Genomic DNA, 24,502 nt, shown 5'->3' on the forward strand with positions numbered 1-24,502 from the left:
ATAAGGGTTGGGGGGACATTTGGGTAGTCGGATGGGTCAGAGAAAAGAAAACCAAGCTTTCCGGGGACATTCCTGCATGTGCTGAATAGGAAGGACACAAAAGAGAGGCTTCTGAGAAGTAGGGCAAAAGGAGACAAAGGTTTATGTGATCTGGCCCTCCTGGAAAGTTTGCCTAAAACAGTCCTGGTTTATAATCTGTTGAGTCCCAGAATAAATATTAATGGCATCTTCTTTGATTTTCCCAGAGTGTCTCAGTTCAGATGATCAAATACATAGTGAAGTAATTACACTGTGAGAATTCTGAATGAGAGATTTACCTTCCCAATCACCTGCCTTTTTACAGTGCCTTTGTGCTTTCCCTCATAAGTGCAGTTGTGGGCCAGTCTAAGGATTTATGTTGAATTAAAGCTGCTTCCAAGAGGAGGCTTAGTGAGTGACAATCCTCCCTCTATACAAGCGGAAAGAGGGGCTTGGAAATAGGGAGAAAGTGAAAACATCAGGACAGGCTTAAGGACAGAGAAGGCAGACTTGGTTCTGTTTCAGAACCTGTTTCCGACTGAATTCAGAAGAGATAAAGGAGGAGCAGAGGTCTAAGAGGGGACAGGGCAGATCAAGATCATAGCCTAGAAATGCCAAATCAGGAGTTTGGATGAGTCTATAAGTTGGCAGTCATTCTGTTTGACATGCTTTATAGAGCATCAGGCATAATAGCACATGCAGTTAGATACAACTGTTTTGAAGGTGCTGAAAGAAAATAGGATTTGATACAGTAAGAAGAGAAGACAGAGTGGATAAAACCAAGATCTTATAGCCAGGGTCTCTAAGAAACTAGAAATTCACAGGTTAAAAACACTGCGCACTTCAAGAAGAAATCACTGTTTTGGTCCATGTCTCTCTCTCATATAGCTGTTCATTTCAAAGTACTATGTCCAGAGTCCTGGGGGTGGGGATAGGGGGTGGTTTCCAGTCGCACTGACACCGCAAAGCCAGTCCTTTCTTAGGCCCTGAGCTCCTCAGGCTAACTCTGGTCCCAGTATGCACACCTCTTACCACACTTTCTTCCTGTCTTAGTGGTAGCAGGCTCTCAGCCCTCAGGTCCAGTGGGAGGAGCAGCAGGAGCTGGAGGGCTGGGATCCTCCAGCTTTACATCATGTAGGTGCACTGTGGGAGTGGTGGGGTCTTTGCCCACACCCTGGTTTGGGTCAGCCTGCTCAGGGTGGTGCCTGCGCACGTGCTTGACCACCTGGAATTTCTGCTTGGCCTTGTAGCTGCAGAGGCGGCAGAAGAAGGGGTGGCGGTCTGTGTGGGTAAGGGCGTGATGGCGCAGGCCAGCAGCCCAGCGGAAAGCACGGTGGCACACATTGCACACGTAGGGTTTGGCCTCACTGTGCTTGCGAAGGTGGGTGCGCAGCAAGAAGCGCGTCTTGAAGGCCTTGCCACACTGCTCACACATGAAAGCCCGTGCTTCTCGATGCCGTGTCTCCCGGTGCACACGCAGTGCGTCAGCCCGGTTGGTGCAGTACTCACACTCGGAACACTGGTATGGCTTCAGTCCTAAAGGCAGGGAATAAATCACCATCGAAGGGGGGACAGACAAGGCTCAATGGGTCATAAGAGTCACTGTTGATACATACTGGGATATAAACGACAGAAGTGGCAAGTTAATGACCATTATCTTTGGAATGTTCCAGTCTTGACATTCTTTCAACACATTCTTTGAATACATGGAAGCCCAATGATACCGATAACTAACTGGACCTCTAACCAACTAGCCATCTGATAGTAATGAGTATCAAATATGGTAGGTTATCAAATGGGAAAGTCCAGCCCTCTTTTGGTCACAGAATTTGAAAACACACTTAAACACAGTTCCTTGTTCAACTCAAAAAGTCAAAGAAAATGTTTAAGAGGGAAGAGGTAAAAATGAAAGAAGCATCATTCATAGAAGCAGAGGGTCTTGAAATGCACCTGATCAATTCCTCCACATATGGGGGAACCATATGCAATAATCAAAGGCAATCATTAACCTTTTTCAGAGAACCACATCAGCACAAAGGAGCCCTCCTCTTTCTCCTTCTTATTTGTGATAGTTCCATCATATCTGTATACAATCAGGTAGACCTGTCCTCAATCACTCAAGTTTGAGTTGGGGTTCTCTATGGGGGGGGTGTGACCTTACACCACAATCCCTGAGAAATCTGCCAAGTACAGATGCCCAGACTCTCAGGTTTACTCTGTCCTATTTCTGACAGGTATTCAGTGTGTACCATTCCGGTACACACACTCCCAGCCTACCTGAACCCTCAGTATAAAAATCAATGATGGCCCTGAATCTGGGCAAGGACATACACCACCTCGGTGAAGTCAAGTTTGATAGTGAATGGGAGAATCCTTTAACCCAAATCACAGACTCACCTGTGTGCTTGGTCATGTGATACTTGAGCTGGTTGACCCACTTGCACTTGTAGCCACATTCAGGACACAGGTACTTCCGTTCCTCCTTGTGTATCCGCATATGGTACTACAAGAGGGAAGAGCAAAAAGCAGAACATGTGCTCCCCTTGGCACTCACTGGATATAGAAGCGGGGACAAGTAGGCAGAGAAACCATTGGTGGATAACCCTGCTCCTTAATCTCATCTCATCTCTACTTCCCTTACCAACTGGGTCCCTCATAATGGTCACTTTGTTATCAACCTTACCTATTCAGTCCCTCTCTAGGCTTTCCCTGACTATCTCAGTTCTGACACTGACAGTCACTGGGTGAGCTAACCCATAATTCTCAGTCTACTAATCTGTAAGATGGGGAATAGAATAAGTATCTATATCTCTTTATTTTTGAAAAGATTAAAATCATGGTACTAGGCATTATAGTAACTGCTCATAAATGTTAGCGTTATTATCCAGATTATCCTCCCCAATTTTTTTTTTTTTTTTTTGTGGGGGGATCCTGGGCAGTTTACCACTGAGCTACATGTCCAGTCCTTTTTATTGAGATAAGGTCTTGCTAAATTCCAGAGGCTGATCTTGAACTTGTGATCCTCCTGCTTCAGACTCCCAGGTTGGTGGGATTACAGGTGTGCACTACCATGCACATATAAATTATTATGTCTTTATCACAAGGCAAGTCCTTGTTCTTCTTAAGCATGTATTAAAGATTATATTTTTTATTTATTTTTTAGTTATAGGTGGACACATATCTTTATTTATTTTTAAATATTTATTTTTAGAAGTAGTTAAATACAATACCTTTATTTTATTTTTTTATTTTTATGTGGTGCTGAGGATCAAACCCAGTGCCTCCTGCGTGCTAGTCGAGTGCTTTCCCTTTGAGCCACAATCCCAGCCCCAAGAATTGTATTATTATATGACCCCATGAAGTTGGTAAATATTATTTCTTTTTTATAGATGGGGAGTCTGAGCCTTAAAGAGGATAAGGAACTTGTCCAATCACAGATCTAATATTTGGAAGGGTCAGGATTAAAGAAACTAGAGCCTGCATTCCTTCCATTCCCTGTCCCATAGCCCAGATCTTACCTTGAGGCGAGAGGGGTCAGCACAGGCATATGGGCAGAGGTGACAGCGGTAAGGCTTTTCCCCAGTGTGGATGCGGCTGTGCCATGTGATCTTCTGCCGGTTCTTGGTGCTATAAGCACAGTCAGTACACTTGTAGAGCCGAGTGCCCCCATGCCCTTTCACATGGTGATCTAGCACGAGCTGATGGCGACATGCAAAGTCACAAAAGGGGCAGCGCAGAGGGGGCTGGCCAGCATCCCCATTCGAGGCTGCTGGTGCAGCTGAAGTCTCTTCATGCTGTTCTAGGTAGTGCTTCACCAGACCTGCTCGCTCCCGGGCAGCAAAGTCACAGAGTTGGCAGCGGTGGCTGAAATGCTGCTGCCTCCGGTGCTCTTCCAGGGCTGGCCGGCTAGGGAAGGCCTCCTGGCAGGCCCCACATTCCAGCCGTGGGTGCTGCTTACGGGTGTGTCCCCGCAGGCTTGCGAGGTTGGGGCACAGCAGGCCACAGCGGGAGCAGTTTAGGGGCCCCTCAGTGGCCTCTGCAGGAGAGCCAGGAGCAGGGTTTAGGGGTTCAGGGTGTCGGCGCAGAGCATGCTGCTTAAGTGCTGTCTCTGAGCTGAATTGGGCCTCACACTGGGAGCAGGCAAAGGCTGGGGTGCCCTGGTGGCAGCTGTTGACATGGCGAGTGATGTCATGGCGAAGATAGCCACTATAGTCACAGAGTGGACAGAAGTGGGTGGGTGTTTTGTCATGTACCCTTAACCGGTGCAGGCGCAGTTTCGAGTTGGTGCCAAATGTCTGAGGGCAGGAGCTGCAGGGGATACGGCCAACACCTGTGTGTCTGGACTGGTGAGCCTCTAATCGGTACCGTCTGGTGGTAGAAAAGTCACAGAAGGGACACTGGTGTGGCTTCACCCCTTCATGCTTGAGTTGCCGATGCTGCTGCAGGCACCGATTCTGTTTACAGGTGAAGCCACAGTCCCCACACTGCAGGGGAGGCCGGGGGCCACGGGTTGAGATTGTAGTAGGGTGTCTCCGTTTCTGGTGGAGTCTCAGGGCAGCAGCAGCAGGAGCAATGAATGGACAGAGGCCACAGTGCAGCTCTCCAGACATCCCAAGGGGGCAGCCCTTAGTCTGATGAGTCCTCAGGGCCCGTTCCTGCTGGCAGCGAAAAGGACATGTGGGGCAGGAGAAGAGTGCCCCCTTCTGCTTCTGAGTCAGAGTTGTGTCCCCATTACTAGGGCTGGACTGTGTATTCCTATTACTCAGGGGAGTAGAATTCTCATTGTTCTGTAGGGAAAGAGAAGGCTGGGTTTGAGGCAAACCTCGCTTTCCTCCCCGGCCACGTCCCCCTCGGCAGCCTTCAGCCACATGAGAGGTAATAGAGGAGAGTCGAGAACAAAGGAACATGCATGAGTTGCAGCGAAATTTGCCCTGCTCAAAGTAGAACTTCTCTGGGGTCTCTGTGGGTGAGGAGTTCCCTATAGGAGGGGCTGGGGAAATAGAGGGTGTGGTGAGAGGCTCCTCTACTTCTGGCTCCCTGGGAACTTCAGAAGGAGCATCTTTTGAAAGCAACAGCTCTACTTCTAATGGTACAGGTGGGGGCTTCCCATCTTTGGCATCCTCTGAGGCTTCGGTGCCTGGGAGCTGAGGATGCAGGGGGATGGGAGTGTCTGCTCTAGGCAAGCCCTTGTTCTTCTTAAGCAAAACAGGGCACTTCTTCAGCAGGTGGGTGCTGAGTCCACGTTGTTGCTTAAAGCTTGTCCCACACTCAGGGCATAGCAGGGGCTCTCGGCGGGCCTGGCACCCTGTTCTGGAGTGCAGGTTCAAAGCCTTCTCCCGGCGAGTGATAAAAGGGCAGTGTGGGCAGCGGAAGGCTTGCCCCTCTCCCTGGATCACTACCATCTGCACGCGCCCCTCCAGTACTAGGGCCTCTGCTTGCTCTTTGTCCTGTTTCCGTAGGGCCTTCAGTAATGACTCTGTCTCGGGCAACTGAGGCAAAGGTGCCGTCTCAGCAGGTGCAGTTACTTTGAAGGTTCCCACCCAGCTATTAGGGGCCTCCTCTGAGGATGAAGGATTTCTGGGGGACTCAGACTCTGGTTTCTCCAGAATGGGCTCTTCCTCAGCACCCAAGCCAGGAGTTCCAACACTTTCAAAGCTGGATAGCACAGGTCCTTCCAGTCCCAGGGGCACTGAGGCATCCAGGGGCCTGAACTCCACAGGGGCTGTTTCAGTGAGTTCCTCGAGAGATGGCTCAGACACAGGTTCCAGCTCTACTCCCAGGGCCTCTAAGTGTAGCGTGCAGCTGCCCTCCTCCACTTCTGCTGGGCTGGAGCTGCCAACCAGGTCATTCCCATGGGAAGCCTCACTGCCATCCTGTCTCTGAGTGATGACCTCCTCACTTGTTTCTGGCAGAGCCTGATCCAAGGTGGGATCCACGTCAGGCTTGTGGCCTGGTCCCTCAGGCTGGGCAGATAGCTGGCTTGAAGGCTCTGAGTCTGGTGGTGGTGTCAGTGACTGCCTTGCTCCAGGCTCTTGGCTGGTATCACGGAGCTGCCAGACCTGGTCTCCAGGCACATAGCCATGGGCCTTGCGCTTGTGGAAGAAAAGTGTGGTATTGCTGAAGGTACGGTAGTCACAGAGGGCACAGTGGAACTCACGGAGACGGGTGTGCTTGCAGTTCTCATGGCTCAGCAGGGCCTGCTTGTGGCGGCTCTGGTAGTTGCAGTAGCGGCAGGGGTAGAGTGGGGCTGGTGTGCCAGGGTGGTGCTGGGAAGCCATATGCTTCTGCAACTCGTACTTTCGCTTGCAGGCAAAGGCACATACCTCACACATCAGGGACTTGCCCTGGTGCCTCAGCTTGTGGCTGCTCAGCTGATCAGCCCGATGGCAGCGATAAGAGCACTGGTTGCACTGGTATCTGACAAGGAGGAAAAGAGGGTGATCACAAGGAGGCAGGAGCTAAAAGTCTCTGAATAAAAACTTTCCATGGCAAGCTTTAAACTCTGTATTGTACATACATCATCTAATTTAACCCACCTTTTTACTACCCCATGAAACAGGCATTTCTGTTTTACAAATGAGGAAGTCAAGGCATGAAAGTTAATAACCTGCTTGAGGTTTGTTCCAAAAGAAGCGAGGCAGAGACAGCTTAGCTTCAGGGCTGGTGTTCTAAGACCTACTCTCTACTGCTTCCTCAAGGAAAGTAATAATGGGTCAGTACCATCCACTGACATGAATACAGCATTTCAAGACAGGTTTCTATGTCTAGGTCCCATTCTCCCATGGAAGCATGAAAGCTCCTACCAGCTTCCTGGATTAGGAAGTAGCTAGGATGGCACCATAAATAGAGATTCTATCCACTTTCTCAGGACCAGTCTATGAGAACTTAAGTACACTTTAGTCTCTAGGCTTTTCCTCTAGGTCTAAACTCTCTCCCCTGGGCTCAGAGAGTGCTCACTATGCAATTGGGCTACAGGCACAGGGGCTAGCCACCTGTAGGTGACAGAGTTGAGATGGGGGGAGCAGAGGGCATTAGGAGGAACTCTCCAGCAAATGGAAAAAGCAGTGGGGCTAGAAGTTGGATCTAAGAGAAGACTAACTTGGCATAAGGTTCTTGGGATAGGGACAAAGGCATGTGTGTATTTGTACCTGAGGTCCCCGGCATGTTTTCGCATGTGCACGCTGAGGTAGTGCTTCCACTTGGTGACATAACCGCATTCAGTGCACATGTAATCCTTGGTGTTGGAGTGGGTGAGCATGTGCTTAGATAGGTAGCTTACATCTCGACAGGTGAAGTCACACAGCTCACACTTGTGAGGTTTCTCACCTTATGTGGGAAGTGGAGATGAGAGGGGAGGACACATGTCAGACACAGATCACATGTGTGGCCAGACCATTTCCTCTAGCAAGTTTGCCCTGATGCCAGGCAGGGGCAAAAACTTCATATGTAACTTGAGATACTAAAAGCCTCACAACAATCAAGAATGCTTCATAGCCCTGTCAGACAACTATTCCCCAAACTCCTAAACAAATGGAAAGGAGAAAGACTGAGCTTTTCAAAACTAGGTCTGAAGTCCATTCTTGATTTGTTACATAGCTTACTGGCATTAATGACCAATTGTTCCATTTAGACCATTCCTTTCAGTTTTCTGGAACAGAGAGAAAAAAAAACAGGCAACAGAACAGTAGTTAAGAACTGACTAGCTGGGTGCAATGGAGTATGCCTATAATCCAAGCAATTGGGAGGCTGAAGCAAAAGGATTACAAGTTCAAAGCCAGTCCTGGCAACTTAGTAAGACCCTGTCTCAAAATAAAATAAAGGGCTGGGGATGCGACTCAAGCGGTAGCGCGCTCGCCTGGCATGCGTGCGGCCCGGGTTCGATCCTCAGCACCACATACAAACAAAGATGTTGTGTCCGCCAAAAACTGAAAAATAAATATTAAAAAAAATTAAAAAATAAAATAAAATAAATAAAAGGGCTAGGAATGAAGCTCAGTGGTAGAGCACCCTGGGTTCATCCCGTTTCAAAAACAAACAAACCAACAAACAACAACAAAAAACCCTGTCTCTGGATTTCAATATTATAATAAGTATTAATGCCCAACTACAGGCATTATATCTGCATAGTACCCACTATGGGCCAAGCACCTTTCTGGGCACTTACAAAAATGTCTCCTCAAGGGGCTAGGGTTGTGGCTCAGCCGTAGAGCACTCGCCTCACATGTGCAAGACCCTGGGTTCAATCCTCAGCACCATATAAAAATAAATAAAGGTATTGTGACCAACTACAAAAAAAAAAAAAAAAAAAGCCTCCTCACTAAATCTTCATAACATGCCTATAAGGCAGGTACTATTATCACTCTCATTTTATAGATGAGGAAATTGAGGCACAGAGAAATCAGAGAGTTATTAAGTGTTGGTTCCTACTATGTGTCTCAGTTTCCTGGTCTCTAAAAAGGGAGCAACAAAAAATACTGACCTCTTATGGCTCATGTGAATATTAAATGAGATATCCCAAAGTTGTCAGTGGTTCTCAGAGTGAATTCAAGGATGGGGTGTCCAAGAGTTGGTCAAGACCAGGCTGGGGGCCTTGTTCTACCCAGCCCCCTTCCCGGTAGCGAAATGCAAGCAACATGGCATGCTAGTTCTGGTTCTGACACTAACTGTGAGACCTTAAAGTAGGTCTAAATTTAACTTCCCATAGTTTGTCTCTTTTCTTGTCTTTACCTGTCTTGCTCACAAGATTGATAAATGGGATAGTACACATGAAAGATCTTTGTAAACCATACAATAGTGTACAGACATAAGTTTTAGGAAAGGCCTCAGAAACAAGAAATTTTATAAAAAATCATGTAAAGAAATGAACTATTCAATGGGAACAACAGTGGCTTTGTGCCCCAAATTGTCTAAAAAACTCTCCTCCCAAACCAGATTTCTTTCCCTAGTGGTGGGAATTAAACTCAGGGACTCACACAAAAGGGCATGGGTCTCCTACCACTGACCTGCATCCCTAGCTCTTTTTATTTTTTGAGACAGGGTCTCATTAAGTTGCTGAGGCTGGTCTCAAACTTGCGATCTCCTGCTTCAACTTCTCCAGTGGCTGGGATTACAGGAGTGTGTTACCATGCCTGACATGGTGAAAAGTTTCTTAATGTCCTCTTGACACTGGTCTCTATATAGATTCCAAAGGGGATGATGCTGTAGCAGGAAGCATGATTCTGTTGTTATTTAGCATCTAAAATGCTAGCAACGGATTAAAGAATCTGAGGTGAAACAAATACAACTTCCAGGTCATTAGGGATGATCTTATTTCAGTGTCATGAATGCCCCAACTTTGGAAGCCCATGTGTATGTATGTTCAGTCATCTTGCCTCCTGTCTCTCACAGCATATCACCAAACTTGAATTGAAAAGGAAGGCATCTGTCCTGGTCTGGGTTTCTTTATTCTAATAGGCTAGGTGGTCATCATCCCATGCCTAAGGATGATGCATAACTGTATTGCGGTTAGAGCACAAGCTGTGGACTCAGACTGCCTAGATTCACATCCTAGCCTGACCACTTTATTTAAATGACACTCAACTTATGGCTCATTTGTAAACTTGGGATACTAAAGCAGTGCTTAGGAATTCTAGGCCAAGTTAAACAATGTATGTAAGGCCCTTCCTGTGATGTCTGGTACACAGTAAAAGCTTATGTTAGACACATCACCACCATCATCATTATTACATTATCTTAAGGATGGATGGAAGCCATCTCACCAGTATGCAGCAGCATATGTCGGATGAGCACCCTCTTGTGGGCAGTGGCAAAGTTGCACTCAGGGCACTGGTGAATTTTCTCATGAGCATGCATCTTGCCTACATGGTCCTGGTAGGCCACTGGGTTAAAGGTGGCAAAGGGGCAGAAGGTACAGCGCAGTTCTTCGCTGCCAGGGTGGCCTTGCTTCTTGTGTTTGCGGAACAAGTGCTTGTTAGAACAGGCAAAGTCACAGTGGGGACAGTGGAAAGCATAGTGGCTCTTGTGATGGGCCTCCATGGCTTCAGCTGTGGCAAAGAGCATGGGACATGAGTGATGGCGGCACTCCACAGCCCGCACCCCATGGGTCTCCTTCAGGTGCTTTACAAAGGCCTTGCGATCAGGGGCTGCATAGCTGCAGCCCTCCTGAAAACAGGGCAGGGGTAAAGGCTCTGCTACGGCTGCTGCTGTGTGGCTCTTGAGGTGCTCCTTGAGTGCCTGGCTGAGGCGGAATTCCTCACGGCAGACAGGACAGACATAGGTGTCTGAGTAGAAGTTAGAAATATCCTCATGCATGCTAGCCATGTGGCGGTTGAGTGCATTTCTCTCCACTGCACTGTACTGACACAGTGGGCAGCGGTGGGCCTTCTCGCCCAGCTCCCGCAGCAGATGGGTCTTGAGTTTGCTTTTACTGGTGAAGAACTTCTGGCAGTTGGGGCACTGGAGGGTGGGGTCTGGGAAGTGGAGATGCAGGTGCTCTACCAGATGGGTCCGCTTCTTAAAGCAGCGTTTGCACTCTGGGCACATGTGTGTCTTGAAGAGGCATTCCGTGCTAGAAGTCACATCCCCTGGGGGGATGGAATACAGAGAGGTAAGAGCAATATTCTTCAACAGCCCAGATGCAAACCTTTTGTGGTGTCTCCAAGAACCCAAACAATAGATTCAAAACACTGTAGCCTCAAAGAAGAGGGAGAAACTAAAAAGTATTAAGAGAAACCAAAACACAGGGACTTCTCAGGCCTGTTTCAAGTGCTTCTCTCAGTCATCCAATGTTCTTGAGCCTCTCTTTAGAGCAGCTCAAAAGAACAACCTGGATGGACCATTCTTGTTCTTGCCTGCTATAGGTGTAGGGAGAGGTGTCAGGGTTGGATAGAAGGAAAAAAGCCCCAAAGGGAATGAGCAAAAGGGAAGACGATAAAATACTCTTACTTCTGAACCCTAGTTCAATGGGCTCTAGATAATAGTGAGCTGATAATAAATACAGTCAGATCTTTCCTATTCACCTGACAGTAAATATGCTCCCTTTGGGATGGGTTTCAGAGAGACTATTGAGCTGAAAACCTGGGAAGCAAAGATTCAGAAAAAAGTCCCTAAGAAGCTCAATACCAGGCAAAAGGGGCTGCTGGTAATCAATAACCTCTGGTATCTTTATATTATGACATCACAATTTCCATTTTGCAAAAGAGCTTTCTACTTGAAGAAAACTAGCCTAGAACAAATTCTATTTACCTCTACCCTGTGTTACTGGAATCTTGGGTCTGTTGAACATTTTCCACTTGACTTTTGAGTCAAGGAAGAATAAAAAGAATGATCTGAACCAAAGGTTAGAAACCCAAACCCTAGAGCCTCCATGTCAGCTTCTCTACTATCTATTCCTCCCTACCATCAAGAGCTTCAAGCTTACTCATGATGTCATTACCTTCAAACTGCTGAGCCCCTTGGCCATTATCCAGAGCTTTCTGAGAGACCTTATGGGTGCCACTTTCTTCTTCCTCTACTTCTTCCTCCTCAGCTGACACCCGCCCAGGAACAGTTGTATCTGCTTCCTCTGAAGGTTCTCCTGCTCCTGGAGGCAGTTTGGGAGCTGGAGACACATAAAATTTAATGAAGTCCATAGGGAGCCAATAACAGCACTAAATGCTGTATTTCTCCATTTACTGCTTAGCAGAATCACCCCCTCCCCTTTAAGCAGAAGGGAATTTTGGGTTGTAAATAGTTAAGTATATGCCCAATCAAGACAGGGATATGAACTAGGAGCTAAGCTACCAGTAGTAATCACTTTAAAGTAAATCAAATCTCAGATAATAGCAGCCTCAGACCCTTTGAAGCCTAGAGTTTTGAGGTCACTGGGGTCATAGGGACTGAGAGGTAGAGAAGGGCAGATTATATTTCTCTGGTTCAGGTTCCCAGGGATAAGGGCTGGGTTGGCTCAGTGCAGGTGAATATACCCTTACAGCTCAACTGTTCTATTAAGAAATTCAACTTAGTGAGTCAAGACCACATCTTGCTCCTCAAATGTATCCCTTTATCCCTCAACAGCTGACTCAGACTAAAGGTATGATTGGTTCCCAGGAAAACAGTCTTCCTTTAGGCCCTAGATCTTGAGTGGATCTCAGCAAGCCAAATTCTCTCATCATAAATCTGTCCTCTTCTGGGCCTCTTTTTTCTCACTTATTTCTCTACTCACCCAACATTGGGGATTTTTGTTGTTGTTGTTGCTATTATTATTGTTTTTTGAGATTAAAGAAATAGGAATTAATAAAGTGCCATTCCTCTTGAAGGTTCCTTTTAAAAATAACCCCAGCTTCTCCTGCCCAATCTCATTTGCTCTACAGGGAGTCTACAGGCATTTGTGGCTACAGCCAGTGGTGGGCACTTTTACTTTTGTCCTTAGAAAGTAAGTTCTAAGGACTTACTTAAGTAACTTCAGGTCACATGTAGACTAAGCTGAATTTCACTCAGTGTCACGGACCAAGACTTCCTCTTTGTTCCGTATATTCTAAATGAGTCAAGGTTTCTAGATGCCTTTCTATCCTTCTCCAGGAATTCTATCCTCCTGACTTTCTGTTTAGAAAGTCATTCATGGCACTGGAAATAAGTGTGTCTTCTATAAGATCAACTGTGGCTATATTTTAGGCAGGGCACTAATGGATCCCTGGCTTCATTCATACCTGGTGGCAGCTCCTGGGATGGAAGGCCCTGAACAGCAGAACGTTCTCCCTGTGTCACAGCTCCATGGCTCCGCTGATGCTGCCGGAAGAGTTTGATGTTGGAGCCTATGAAGCTGCAATGGTTGCAGTGGAAAGGGTAATGGGTCTGCCGGTGCAGTTCCATGCCCTGCTGGCTCCCAAAAAGTAGGGAGCAGCCACGGAAAGAACATGGCACAGGGACTGCTCTGTGGTTCTGCCTCAGGTGGTGCTGCAGACCTTTGCGATCTTCAGCAGAGAACACACAGCCAGACTCTGGGCAGGAGAAGGTGTCAGGAGTGGCCCGGTGAATCTTGAAGTGGTTCTTCAGGGCCTGTGGTTGGGCAAACTCCTGTCTACATACAGGACATGATAGGGGGCTATCTGTCAGGCTTTGGCCCTGCAGAGGGCCATGAAGGGTGAGGTTGTTGGAGGGCAGTTCTACAGAGCCTGGGGGGCTAGACAGGCCCTGCACAGACTGTATGTGGGTCTCACTGCACTGGTGTAGGGACAGCAGAGTGGGCTCTGCAAAGCTCTGTTCACAGCGCTCACAGAAGTACACCTCCACCACCTTTACCAGGACACCTGCAGGCAGAGGACCGACAGAGAAAGGAATAGAATCAGATTGAACAAGACTCATAGGAATTAGTTACTAATAGAAATGTAGGTGAATCTGTTCATATTCACTGAATGCATATGGACTTCAAGACTGGCTCTGCAGACTATAAGCCCATAGATCAGGGTCAGTCTATCTGGTACATGTGTTTGGATTCCTAGTATCTAGCATAATACCTGGCACAAGATGGGTGCTTAATAACTGTGTTCAATGAATGAACAAACATCAATGTAATCTAGGAAGCATTAAGGCAATAATAGATTAAAAACTTCCAAAAGAGAACAATGACAACTAGAGAGATGTATCTACAATATATATGCAATATAAAAATATCTGTAATAAATGACATATATATGCAGTATCAAAATATTTGTAATAAATGATACAGGACTGTCCTACATTTATTCTGTGGGTCCTTTTTTTCTTTTTAATTGTTTTTTTAAAAAGTTCAATGCAGGGCTGGGGAATGTGGCTCAAGTGGTAGCGTGCTCGTCTAGCATGTGTGAGGCACTGGGTTCAATTCTCAGCACCACATAAAAATAAAATAAAGATATTGTGTCCACCTAAAACTAAAAAATAAATATAAAAAAAAAAATTCAATGCAACAATTTAAATGATAAGAAGTCGGGGCTGGGGATGTGGCTCAAGCGGTAGCGCGCTCGCCTGGCATGCGTGCGGCCCGTGTTCGATCCTCAGCACCACATACAAACAAAGATGTTGTGTCCGCCAAAAACTAAAAAATAAATATAAAAAAAAAAAACAAAAATAAATGATAAGAAGTATGCAAAGGAATAATTATCCCCATAGTCTGGTCTCTTTTTGGTATCAGGGATTGGCTGCAGGGGTGCTTAACCACTGAGCAATACCCCCAGCTCTTTTTATTTTGAGATAGGGTCTCACTAAGTTGCTTAGAGCCTGGATAAATTGCTGAAGCTGGCTTTGAACTTGTGATCGATCCTCCTGCTTCAGCCTCCTTGAGTTGCTAGTCTCTACCTTTTCAGGCTTTTTTTTAAAAAAAGATGGGGGTCTTGCTATGTTGCCCAGGCTGGACTGGAACTCATGATCCTCCTGTATCAGCCTCCTGAGAACAGGTGTGTGCCACCAAACCCAGTTTCTTCCAGCCCTTTTGTGGTCATTATCCTACAATTTGCTTTTTTTAAAAATTTTTTTCTTGTCTCACTTGCTATATAACAATGACATTTTATCTATCAATAAATCTGTTTCATATTTTTGTCCAGTTCATGGAATTTCAAAACACTGATAAATCAAACCAGAACAAATAAAGCTTCCCTACGTAACCCCATCCTCATGTGCATGTGTATTTTTCTATAAGACAGAATAGAATTACTGGGTAGAGTATGCACATTGTAAACCTTGCTATGTAGCTAAACTAACCTTCAAAAAATATATTAATTTATATTTGCCATAATTTGTAATTCACAGTCTCACCAACATTATACAAATTGTTTAACTTTTAATTTTTTGTTTAAGGTAATACCTAAATTGTTTAACTTTTGCCAAAGTTGAGAAACAAAATGTCACCAACCTTAGAGCTTGAGAACAGGGTCTTGCTAAGTTGCCGAGGTCTAGCTAAATTGCTGAGAGTAGCCTTGAACTTGTGATTCTCCTGCCTTAGCCTCTTAAATCTCTGAGACTACAGGTGTGCACCACTGTGCCCAGCTCATATAGTTACTAATTAATTTATTTTTTGGATACTAGAGATTGAATTCAGGAGCACTCGACTACTGAGCCACATCCTCAGCCCTATTTTGTATTTTATTTAGAGACAGGTTTTCACTGAGTTGCTTAGTGCCTCTCTCTTGCTTAGGCTGGCTTTAAACTCATGATCCTCCTGCCTCAGTCTCCTGAGCCACTAGGATTATAAGCATGTGCCAATGTGCCCAGCCTCATATAGTTATTTTTAACTATGGAATTTACTTATGTGAGATTAAGCATCCTTCATACATTTATTGACTATATTTACTTCTTATTTAGCAAAGCGAAGAGAAATTTCTTTTTTGCTTTCTTTTTTTTTTTTTTTAATTTTTTATTGTTGGCTGTTCAAAACATTACATAGTTCTTGATATATCATATTTCACAATTTGATTCAAGTGGGTTATGAGCTCCCATTTTTACCCCATATACAGATTGCAGAATCACATCAGTTACACATCCATTGATTTACATATTGCCATACTAGTGTCTGTTGTATTCTGCTGCCTTTCCTATCCTCTACTATCCCCCTCCCCTCCCCTCCCCTCCCCTCTTCTCTCTCTGCCCCCTCTACTGACATTCGTTTGTCCCCCTTATATTATTTTTCCCCTTCCCCTCACTTCCTCTTGTATGTACTTTTGTATAACTCTGAGGGTCTCCTTCCATTTCCATGCATTTTCCCTTCTCTCTCCCTTTCCCTCCCACCTCTCATCCCTGTTTAATGTTAATCTTTTTCTCATGCTCTTCGACCCTACTCTGTTCTTAGTTACTCTCCTTATATCAAAGAAGACATTTGGCATTTGTTTTTTAGGGATTGGCTAGCTTCACTTAGCATAATCTGCTCTAATGCCATCCATTTCCCTGTAAATTCTATGATTTTGTCATTTTTTAATGCAGAGTAATACTCCATTGTGTATAAATGCCACATTTTTTTTATCCATTCATCCATTGAAGGGCATCTAGGTTGGTTCCACAGTCTAGCTATTGTGAATTGTGCTGCTATGAACATCGATGTAGCAGTGTCCCTGTAGCATGCTCTTTTTAGGTCTTTAGGGAATAGACCGAGAAGGGGAATAGCTGGGTCTTTTTTGCTTTCTTGAAAACTATTTTTCTTATTGTGCAGATCTTTGAATTTTAAAGATATTAACTCTTTTTTATATATTACCAATTTTTGGTTTGTTGTTGTTGTTTCACTGCAGAGAAGGTTAGAAACACTATATGGTCAAATTAGCCAATCTTTCCCAGTATTCTTTGTCACTACATTACATTGCCAAGGAAGTGGTGAAAACTACAGCTAGAGGATGACAGTCAAAAAATAGGTAAGTTTCAGAAAAATAGGAAGTTGTAGGAAAAGGGGGAGAATCTTTCTCCTAGGATAAAAATGCTCAACTGTAGTTATATTTGTAGTACTTTTGGAGACTTGAATCTGGGGCCTTGAACATGCCAGGCAAGACCTCTACAACTGAGTTACATCCCCAGCCCCGTTTTTAATTTTATTTTTGAGTCAGGGTCAACAAGTTGCCCACATGGGCCTCAAACTTTCAATCTTCCTGCGTTAGCCATGTGTACCACCATGCCCAGCTCAACCCTTCCTCTTAACATGCTTTGAATGAGTGAAGTACATTATACACAGGAAGTTAGAGCAAGGAAATACCAGTTACCTTTGGAAAGCCCTGCCAACTACAGGGTGGGAGGCAGGCTAGGCTTTTGCCTAATCCCTGGCTGCAGTTTCTGGGTGTAAGGTCAATATGGGTAAAGAATCTGTGAAGATTGTTAAGAGTAAGGACAAGCCAGGATCGGGCAGGTGTCAGAAAGGTCTTCCCTTGTGGATCCTGCCTAGCAGACAAGAATCCCTTAGAGGAGAGACTTTGCCAAAAGCTTGGTTCAAGATTGTGCAGTAATCTGCCAGCCTTCCATCATCGGGCTCCAATTGCAAACCAAAATACAACATCTCAAAGTATAAAAATAGCATACTATTTTATGCTCCAATCACATCCATACAGAAGGATAAAAATAGAACACACAAAACCTCAAGGCTGCCTGTCCCACTAGCCTGCTAGCAACTCTTTGTACCTGGGGTCTCTTCAGGAGCTCCTGTGGATAGGGTTCCAGCTACTGTTTCCACTATGATCTCCATGTTCCCTGGGCCCTCTTCATTAGCTGTGGCCTCTACCAGCAGGCAGTCTGGGTCAGCAGGCAAAGGTGCAGTGTCCCCAGAAGGACAGGTGCTCTGGACAGGTCCCAGAATTCCACGGTCAGAGAGAGGTGGGGGGATCAGCAATAGCTCAGGGCACAGTCCATCCATCTCCACAGTACTGTTGGCTGGCTGTGAGTCCAACACAGGGTCTGTCATCACCATTGATTTGTGTGCTGTGGCCTCTTAAATGCTGACAAACCAACCAAAAGAAAAACAAAATGTGGTTAGAGCTCTCACTTTTTTCCCAGTTTGTGTGTGTACACAGCCCAGTGCCCTCCAACTTAGGCATTTTCTTTATGGCAGCATGTTCAGAACAAAATGTATAAAAATAATAGGGTCAATGGACTGGGGTTGTAGCTCAGTGGTAGAGCACTTGCCTTGCATTCGTGAGGCACTGGGTTCAATCCTTAGCACCACATAAAAATAAATAAATAAAATAGATATTGTGTCCAACTACAACTAAAACAAATTTTAAAAAAATATAATAGGGTCATAGGGTTAGAAATGATGGTGGAATGTGATGGACATTATTATCCAAAGTACATGTATGAACACACGAATTGGTGTGAATATACTTTGTATACAACTAGAGATATGAAAAATTGTGCTTTATATGTGTAATAAGAATTATAATGCATTCTGCTGTTATATATAAACATTAATTTAAAAAAGATTTAGTTTACATAAAAATGTATGTATAATAGAGTCAATATTAGGAGAAAGCCAACAAGTTTTGGCCAACATAAGAAACATATCAGGTTATGTTTCTTGATACGAAGTGAGTCAAATCTTAAACTAAGTTTTAGTTTTCAAAATTGGGTGGGGCCAAAGGATTTCAAATGCCCTTTCCTTTTTTTTTTTTTTTGGTACTGGGGATTGAATCCACAGGTGTTTAACCACTGAACATGTGCACATCCCCAGCCCTTTAAAAAAAAGGGTCTCACTGAGTTGCTTAGTGTCTTGCCAACTTGTTATGGCTGGTTTTGAACTCACAATTCTCCTCCCTCAGCCTCCTGAGCCTCTGGGATTACAGGCATGAGCCACCATGCCCAGTTCCCTTTTGCTTCTTGATGCTCTCATTCCTCAGTGAGGTTATAGGGCCTTTCTATCTCAATCTGGTTCTTGCTGATTTCTCCAGGCATGGTTTCCACCTCTGCCCTTAATAGACCTCTGAACCTGATGATGTGCCATTCTCTGGAGGCACCATACTCTCTTTTATTCGCATACCTTTTTACCTCTCAGCTTGATGCACTTTTTCAATCTCTTCTCTGGCTAGTCAGTGCCTTACTGTCCTTTAAGAAGCTACACAGGGCTGGGGTTGTGGCTCAGTGGTAGAGCACTTGCCTCACATGCGTGAGGTAATGGGTTCGATCCTCAGACCACATAAAAATGAATAAATAAAAGATATTGTGTCCATGTAAACTAAAAAAAAATTTAAAAAAAGAAGCTACACAAATGTCATTTCCATTCTGAAGACTTCCTGACACTCTTATTCTCAGTCTTCAGGGGTCCTGATGGTACATTGTACATATCAGAAACTCTGTCACACTGCACTGTTGTTTACCGATCAGTTTCTCTTCCTGATGTGGAACTTTCTGAGTAGATTTTACTGACATCACTTCAATGAACACAAACCACCAATAAACTATGCAAGTCAGACAAGTAGATACTAGTGAAGAACCACTGAGAGGGACGGACATCAGAGTAAAGTTAAGTATATAGTACCAAGGTATGAAACCAATGGTTCCCCACATAAAGAAACACACCAAGAAATTTCAAACTCATTAAGGTCTCAAACTGGAATACAACCAAGAAACCAATAGCAATTAAACTGTATATCCCGTTACACACGAATTTTAAGCCAAGTAATTTTTGTAATTTATAAGAATGACAATCATTTCATGAAATTGAGTCAGACTCAACTCAAAACAACAGATCACAAAGGTGACAGGGAGGTGCACTTCTGAGGTCCGAAGGAATATCTTTGGAAACCGGCCTCCGCTTGCTTACTGCCCGTTAACTGGGCTCTGGGAGATCTTCTGGCTCGGCAGTACACCGCCTCAGGGGAGAGCCAAGAGGACTTGGCGCTGTCTACACTGAGAACCTTCACCCGCAGGAAGGCGGGGCGGGGGGGGGGGGGAGAGAGAGGCGCGAAGGGAATCTGTCTTCCGGGCAATGGCAGTGAGGAAAAGGAAGGTCAAATTAAGGGAGAGGAAAGGCTTGGGGAAACAAGGAGCCACTAAGTATACGGGTTCCCACCTGCCGCTGGGCGGACTCACTGCGTGGCCCTGGACAGATGCAGTCCCCACGCTTCTCTGGGCCTCAGCTTTCCTCTCTGAAAAGTGGAGGCGATGACAGCATCCACACTGTTGGACGGGAGCTGGCGCACAAGAGCCACAGAACGGGAAAGATGTTTTGTAACCTGCAAGGTTTGGGATGGAGCACCACCATGACTGTGGTCCTGAGGAGCGGTAGCGGGTACCCGGGTGGGGTCCAGAGTGGTGACGCGGCTGAGGCGCAGAGCGGCCGCTGAGATGCGCAGGGGCCCCCCTCGTTGGCGTGTTTCTTTCAGCACCTCCTCCCACGGGTCCCCACTGTCCAGGTCCACTTCCATCCTGGAGCTCGAGAAACTTTTGCCTCCAGCTCTCTCCACCCAAACTCCCCCCAGATCCCGCCTCGCAGCTGCTCACTCACCTCTAGACCCACCGCCAGCAGAAACCGCATCTCTATGGTAGAAAGCGGCTGGAGTGACCTCCCAGGGCTCCTTTTGTACTACCGCCCCCGGCCCAGCCGCCTCTAGGACGTCGGGCATATGGCGGCCACTCTATCTACCTCTTGTTGGCTGGTGGGTACTCTATGGTTTTCTCTCTTCTCTCCACCTTTTCCCTGAAGCCAAAGGAGGACCATCGAGAGTTGTGGGGCAGAGTGGCAAGAAGTTCTTGGTGGGCGTGGCAGGAAGTAGATTAAAAAATTCGGGGGGCGGGACCGAACGGCGCTTCCCCAAATTTCGGCTGGGCGATACCATCGAGACGAAGGGCCAGAGAGTCATGGCGGTAAGGGGGTGGAGTGACTGAGAACTCCAAACCACGTTCCTGGAGGCTCGAGCCTTGGTGTAGAGAGGGGTTCGGTAGGGTTTCTGGGTGTCTGGACCGCGAGAGAGGAGAGCTTTGTTTATGATCTTCCATGGGTGTTTTGGAATTCTGGATCCCATTCTGAGCCTCAACCGAGGTCCCTGCTGTCAATTCGCTGCTCTGCGTGCCAGGGGCAGGGCAAAGTGGCAGGAATGGAGTGAGGTGGGGTGTCGGAAGAGTGCTAAAAACTATTTGGCTTCCCATTCCTCATGATTTTTTCCCGGCGCTGATAATTGAACCCAGGGGCACTTTACCACTGAGCTATATCCCCAGCCCTTTTGATTTTTTGAGACAGGGTTCTCCACCAGTTGCTTAGGATCTCCATAAGTTGCTGAGGCTGGCCTTGAACTTGAGATCCTCCTGCCTTATCTTGCCCAGTCGCTAGAATTACAGGTGTGCGCCACCACTGCCGGCTTCATGATCTTATTATCTACAATTAGACCTAGTCAAATCTTATTAAGTTGAATTTGGGAAAGACTCCATGGGCGAAATAGCAGGTGGGCAGGATTTCATTTGGGGAAAATGCAGGGAGAATTGCTTGAGGAAGGAGGTGGGAGGTGTTTTGCTTATTTGTTGGATAAGGGTATTAGGAGTTAAGCCAAGAAAGGTAGGTGGGTGGCTGTTGTGAAGGCTTTTGAGTACCAGACTGAGGAGTTTGTACCCAATTCAGGGATCTATTGGAAACCAACCACTGAAAGTGCTGGAGTAGGGAGAATTCTGATCCTTATGATGAACGATCTGGATCTTTGCAGCTGTTTGGTGATACAAGAGTTGAAGATCCATTAAAATGCCACTTCCGGAAGTAAAATTTAATTTTAAAGGGAAAGTTTAGGTGGGAAGTAATAAAAGTCTCAACTCTAAACAGGACTTTAGGAATTGGATGTGTGGGGGACAGAGAGGGTATTTGAAGAATGTTATTCATGCATGGTAAGTAAAGCATGTGGTCACTGACAAGTTAGTGGAAGCGCCACTGCTGCTGACTCCAGCTAGTGTCCCCAACCTCTGACTTTAAAAAAAATTCTCAGCTTGTTCCATGGACCACAAAAATTCTACCCACCCATTATCCTGATGTGAATCAGGTAATATTGCTCTCTCGAGCTTAAGGAATTTCCAAACATGGTCCTCTGACAGGAAATGAGATATAAGCAGGCTGATGGGAGGACAAAATGGAGTGAAGGGTCTGCATTCCAACACTACCCCTACCCTGAAAAAGGATATTGAAACATATAGTACTGTTGACCTGTCCTTGCTACTTCTGGAGAAGGGAGTGGGGCAGGTTTGGGGACATTCAATGGAGTCTGATTCTAAACTAATTTTGTGCTTTGTCCCATCTCTACCCCTAGCTTTCAATAGGGCCTGAGAGCCTGTAGACTTCTTTGTTTCCCATTCAAGATGCCACTTTCAGACTTTGTTCTGGCCCTGAAGGACAATCCCTACTTTGGGGCTGGATTTGGCCTGGTTGGTGTGGGCACAGCCCTAGCCCTGGCCCGAAAGGGTGCCCAATTGGGCCTGGTGGCATTCCGGCGCCATTACATGATCACACTGGAAGTCCCTGCTCGAGACAGGAGCTATGCTTGGTTGCTTAGCTGGCTTACCCGCCACAGTACCCGTACTCAGCACCTCAGCGTGGAAACTTCATACCTTCAGCACGAGAGTGGTCGGATCTCCACCAAGTTTGAATTTGTTCCCAGCCCTGGAAACCACTTTATCTGGTAAGACTGGGAACCAGGGAGGGCTCTGATATAAGAATAGAGAGCTGGATTTTATCATTTTCCTTCACTCACCCCGTGTTTTAACCATTCTTATTCAGGTATCAGGGCAAATGGATCCAGGTAAAACGAAGTCGAGAAATGCAGATGATAGACTTGCAGACCGGGACTCCTTGGGAATCTGTCACCTTCACAGCTTTGGGCACTGACCGCAAGATTTTCTTCAACATCCTGGAGGAAGGTGTGGGATGGCACAGGCAGGCTGTAATGGGGGGGGGGGGCGCTATAGGGATGGGGACATTGGATATTGGAGGAAGAGCAGTTTGGGGAGGAAGAATAAGAGGATGTGAGTCCTTGGGAACATGGGGCTAGGAGGCCTTTATTGCATAGTTCTGTCTAACTGAAGAACAGCCATGTTGGAGAGAATTATTGGCATTGTCTTATCTCCCCTTTTACAGCTCGAGAGCTAGCCTTGCAACAGGAGGAAGGAAAGACCGTGATGTACACAGCTGTGGGCTCTGAATGGCGCCCCTTTGGCTATCCACGCCGCCGCCGGCCACTGAATTCTGTGGTTCTACAGCATGGTCTGGCTGACCGAATTGTCAGAGACATCCGGGAATTCATTGATAACCCCAAGTGGTACATTGACAGAGGTGAGAAGTAGCTTAGGTCTGGGATAGGCTATTTCTAACCATATTGTTAAGGCAGACAGGCTGGTCTTTGGCCAGGAAATGATGTAAACCTCTAGCTCAATTCCCAGACAAGAAGGGGCAAGAAAAGTTGCCTATGATTTTTTTTTTCATACCAAGGCCATCAGGCCAATAAGAGGCACAGCTAGGAACAAAGTGGACATGTGAGACAGGGTATATAATTCACTTTAGGTCTTATTTATCTTGGCTGTATCCCTAGGTATTCCCTATAGACGTGGCTACCTGCTTTATGGACCCCCTGGTTGTGGAAAGAGCAGTTTTATGTGAGTAGTCAAAATTTCACTCAAGTCTGCAAAACAGCCTTTGTAGAAAAACTGGGCAGAAGAGGCTGGAGAGTGGAATGAATCTGGGGACCAGGAGCCAGGAAAAGCATGTGATATGTGGAAGGAGTGGGAGAATTGGGCCTCCGAGATACACCTCCCACAACAGGAGGAAAGGGTCTGGACCCAGGAATAGTCCCCAAGTTGCCTACCACCTCCTCATGTTCACAGCACAGCCCTGGCTGGGGAACTGGAACATAGCATCTGCCTGCTGAGTCTCACAGACTCTAGCCTCTCTGATGACCGGCTCAATTACCTGCTGAGTGTGGCTCCACAGCAAAGTCTGGTGCTCCTGGAGGATGTGGATGCTGCTTTTCTCAGTCGAGACTTGGCTGCAGAGAGTAAGTGAGGGTGTTAGGGAAGGGGGATGGTTCTCAATGAGGATAGTGAGGTGTAGGAGTATGAGGAATGGGAGGACATGGAATTCCACAGGGCTGACAGGATGCCTAGGGTTGGCTGTGAGGCACTAGAGTCAGGGACTGTGGTGTGAATGGAGGAGGTGCTAATTTTAAGCAAGGTTATGACCATGCTTTTCTGTCTTTTCAAGACCCTGTGAAGTACCAAGGTCTAGGTCGTCTTACCTTCAGTGGATTGCTCAATGCCTTGGATGGAGTGGCTTCCACTGAGGCACGCATTGTGTTCATGACCACCAACCATGTTGATAGGTAAGGAGTGAGGGAAGAATCCATTCCATGTCTTGGGAGAATTAGGAAATTGAGGAGACCATCATTTTTGGTGTGCTAGTGAGACTGTTGCTTGTGACTCTCCTCCTCCTAGGCTGGACCCTGCCCTGATACGCCCTGGGAGAGTAGATCTGAAGGAGTACGTGGGCTACTGTTCACACTGGCAGCTGATCCAGATGTTCCAGAGGTTCTATCCAGGGCAAGCACCTTCTTTAGCTGAAACCTTTGCAGATCATGTCCTTCAAGCTACAACCCAGATCAGTCCAGCCCAAGTGCAGGGCTACTTCATGTTGTATAAAAATGACCCCACAGGGGCAATTCAGAATACCGAGTCTCTGAGGTAATCAGCCAGGCTGTGCTGGGCTCTCCTCCTAGAGGAAATCAATAAACACTTGCCATACTACTCTGGTCCCTGACTCTTTCTCCCTCTCTCAGATTGGTACTTAATACAAAACAAGGGCTGCAATCACAGGGGACTATATAAGGGTTAATCATTCCAAAACCTATACAGATGATGTGGGGTGTAGCCTAAGAGAGGAGGAAGAGACCCTAAATTGGAAGATACATGCCTCCATCTAAGGGCATCCAAGTGAGGAACATGTATTAACATGGTCGAATACATAGTGGGGGGGCTGGGGTTATGGCTCAGAGGTAGAGTGCTTGCCTAACATGCATGAGGCACTGGGTTCAATTCTCCAGCACCA

General features: G+C 46.2%; 3 protein-coding genes across 12 annotated transcripts in view; 2 read left to right on the forward strand and 1 right to left on the reverse strand.

The window, feature by feature from the left end:
• Positions 1-12,789, forward strand: part of Plcd4 (phospholipase C delta 4) — a 39,052-nt gene extending 26,263 nt beyond the window's left edge. The window contains exon 17 of the mRNA XM_046439571.2: positions 12,670-12,789. The gene's annotated coding sequence lies outside the window, so the exon portion shown is untranslated. The remainder of the gene's footprint in view (positions 1-12,669) is intronic.
• Positions 120-20,096, reverse strand: Znf142 (zinc finger protein 142). 5 transcript variants are annotated; one of them, XM_046439567.2, is made up of 10 exons: positions 19,940-20,085; positions 19,525-19,667; positions 17,122-17,435; positions 12,705-13,304; positions 11,453-11,617; positions 9,777-10,601; positions 7,167-7,344; positions 3,537-6,435; positions 2,416-2,521; positions 120-1,554 (listed from the first exon to the last, which is right to left on the reverse strand). In XM_046439567.2, the coding sequence occupies exons 3-10, from the start codon at positions 17,405-17,407 to the stop codon at positions 1,085-1,087; spliced, it is 5,529 nt and encodes a 1,842-aa protein (XP_046295523.1). In that variant the 5' UTR covers positions 17,408-17,435; positions 19,525-19,667; positions 19,940-20,085; the 3' UTR covers positions 120-1,084. The 5 variants fall into 5 exon arrangements, with proteins under 5 accessions (XP_046295523.1, XP_046295521.1, XP_046295522.1 ...); XM_046439565.2 differs by having other exon boundaries at positions 19,505-19,667; XM_046439566.2 differs by lacking the exon at positions 19,525-19,667 and having other exon boundaries at positions 19,940-20,096.
• On the forward strand, positions 19,824-24,201 carry LOC124089507 (mitochondrial chaperone BCS1). 6 transcript variants are annotated; one of them, XM_046439576.2, is made up of 8 exons: positions 19,824-20,090; positions 21,720-22,088; positions 22,187-22,326; positions 22,544-22,738; positions 22,995-23,058; positions 23,287-23,456; positions 23,663-23,780; positions 23,893-24,201. In XM_046439576.2, exons 2-8 carry the CDS (start codon positions 21,769-21,771, stop codon positions 24,140-24,142), a joined length of 1,257 nt encoding a protein of 418 aa, XP_046295532.1. In that variant the 5' UTR covers positions 19,824-20,090; positions 21,720-21,768; the 3' UTR covers positions 24,143-24,201. The 6 variants fall into 6 exon arrangements, with proteins under 6 accessions (XP_046295532.1, XP_046295528.1, XP_046295529.1 ...); XM_046439572.2 differs by lacking the exon at positions 19,824-20,090 and adding an exon at positions 20,182-20,298; XM_046439573.2 differs by lacking the exon at positions 19,824-20,090 and adding an exon at positions 20,385-20,538.
• Positions 24,202-24,502: the final 301 nt, after the last annotated feature.

This window comes from Marmota monax, unplaced genomic scaffold (assembly GCF_021218885.2).
Source record: "Marmota monax isolate L192 unplaced genomic scaffold, Marmota_monax_Labrador192_F-V1.1 WCK01_AAM20220418_F8-fsc00041, whole genome shotgun sequence".
NCBI lineage: Eukaryota > Metazoa > Chordata > Mammalia > Rodentia > Sciuridae > Marmota > Marmota monax.

Bases quoted from the DNA above. Each gene is read 5' to 3' on its own strand.
- Znf142 (XM_046439566.2), bottom strand. From the start codon at position 17,407: ATGGTGATGACAGACCCTGTGTTGGACTCACAGCCAGCCAACAGTACT. The intron at 13,305-17,121 runs GTACAAAGAGTT...CTCTGCCTGCAG, and splicing joins AGCTCCTGAAGAGACCCCAG to GTGTCCTGGTAAAGGTGGTG. The intron at 11,618-12,704 runs GTATGAATGAAG...ATGTGTCTCCAG, and splicing joins ATCCCAGGAGCTGCCACCAG to CTCCCAAACTGCCTCCAGGA.
- LOC124089507 (XM_046439576.2), top strand. From the start codon at position 21,769: ATGCCACTTTCAGACTTTGTTCTGGCCCTGAAGGACAATCCCTACTTT. The intron at 22,089-22,186 runs GTAAGACTGGGA...ATTCTTATTCAG, and splicing joins CCTGGAAACCACTTTATCTG to GTATCAGGGCAAATGGATCC. The intron at 23,059-23,286 runs GTGAGTAGTCAA...TCATGTTCACAG, and splicing joins TGTGGAAAGAGCAGTTTTAT to CACAGCCCTGGCTGGGGAAC.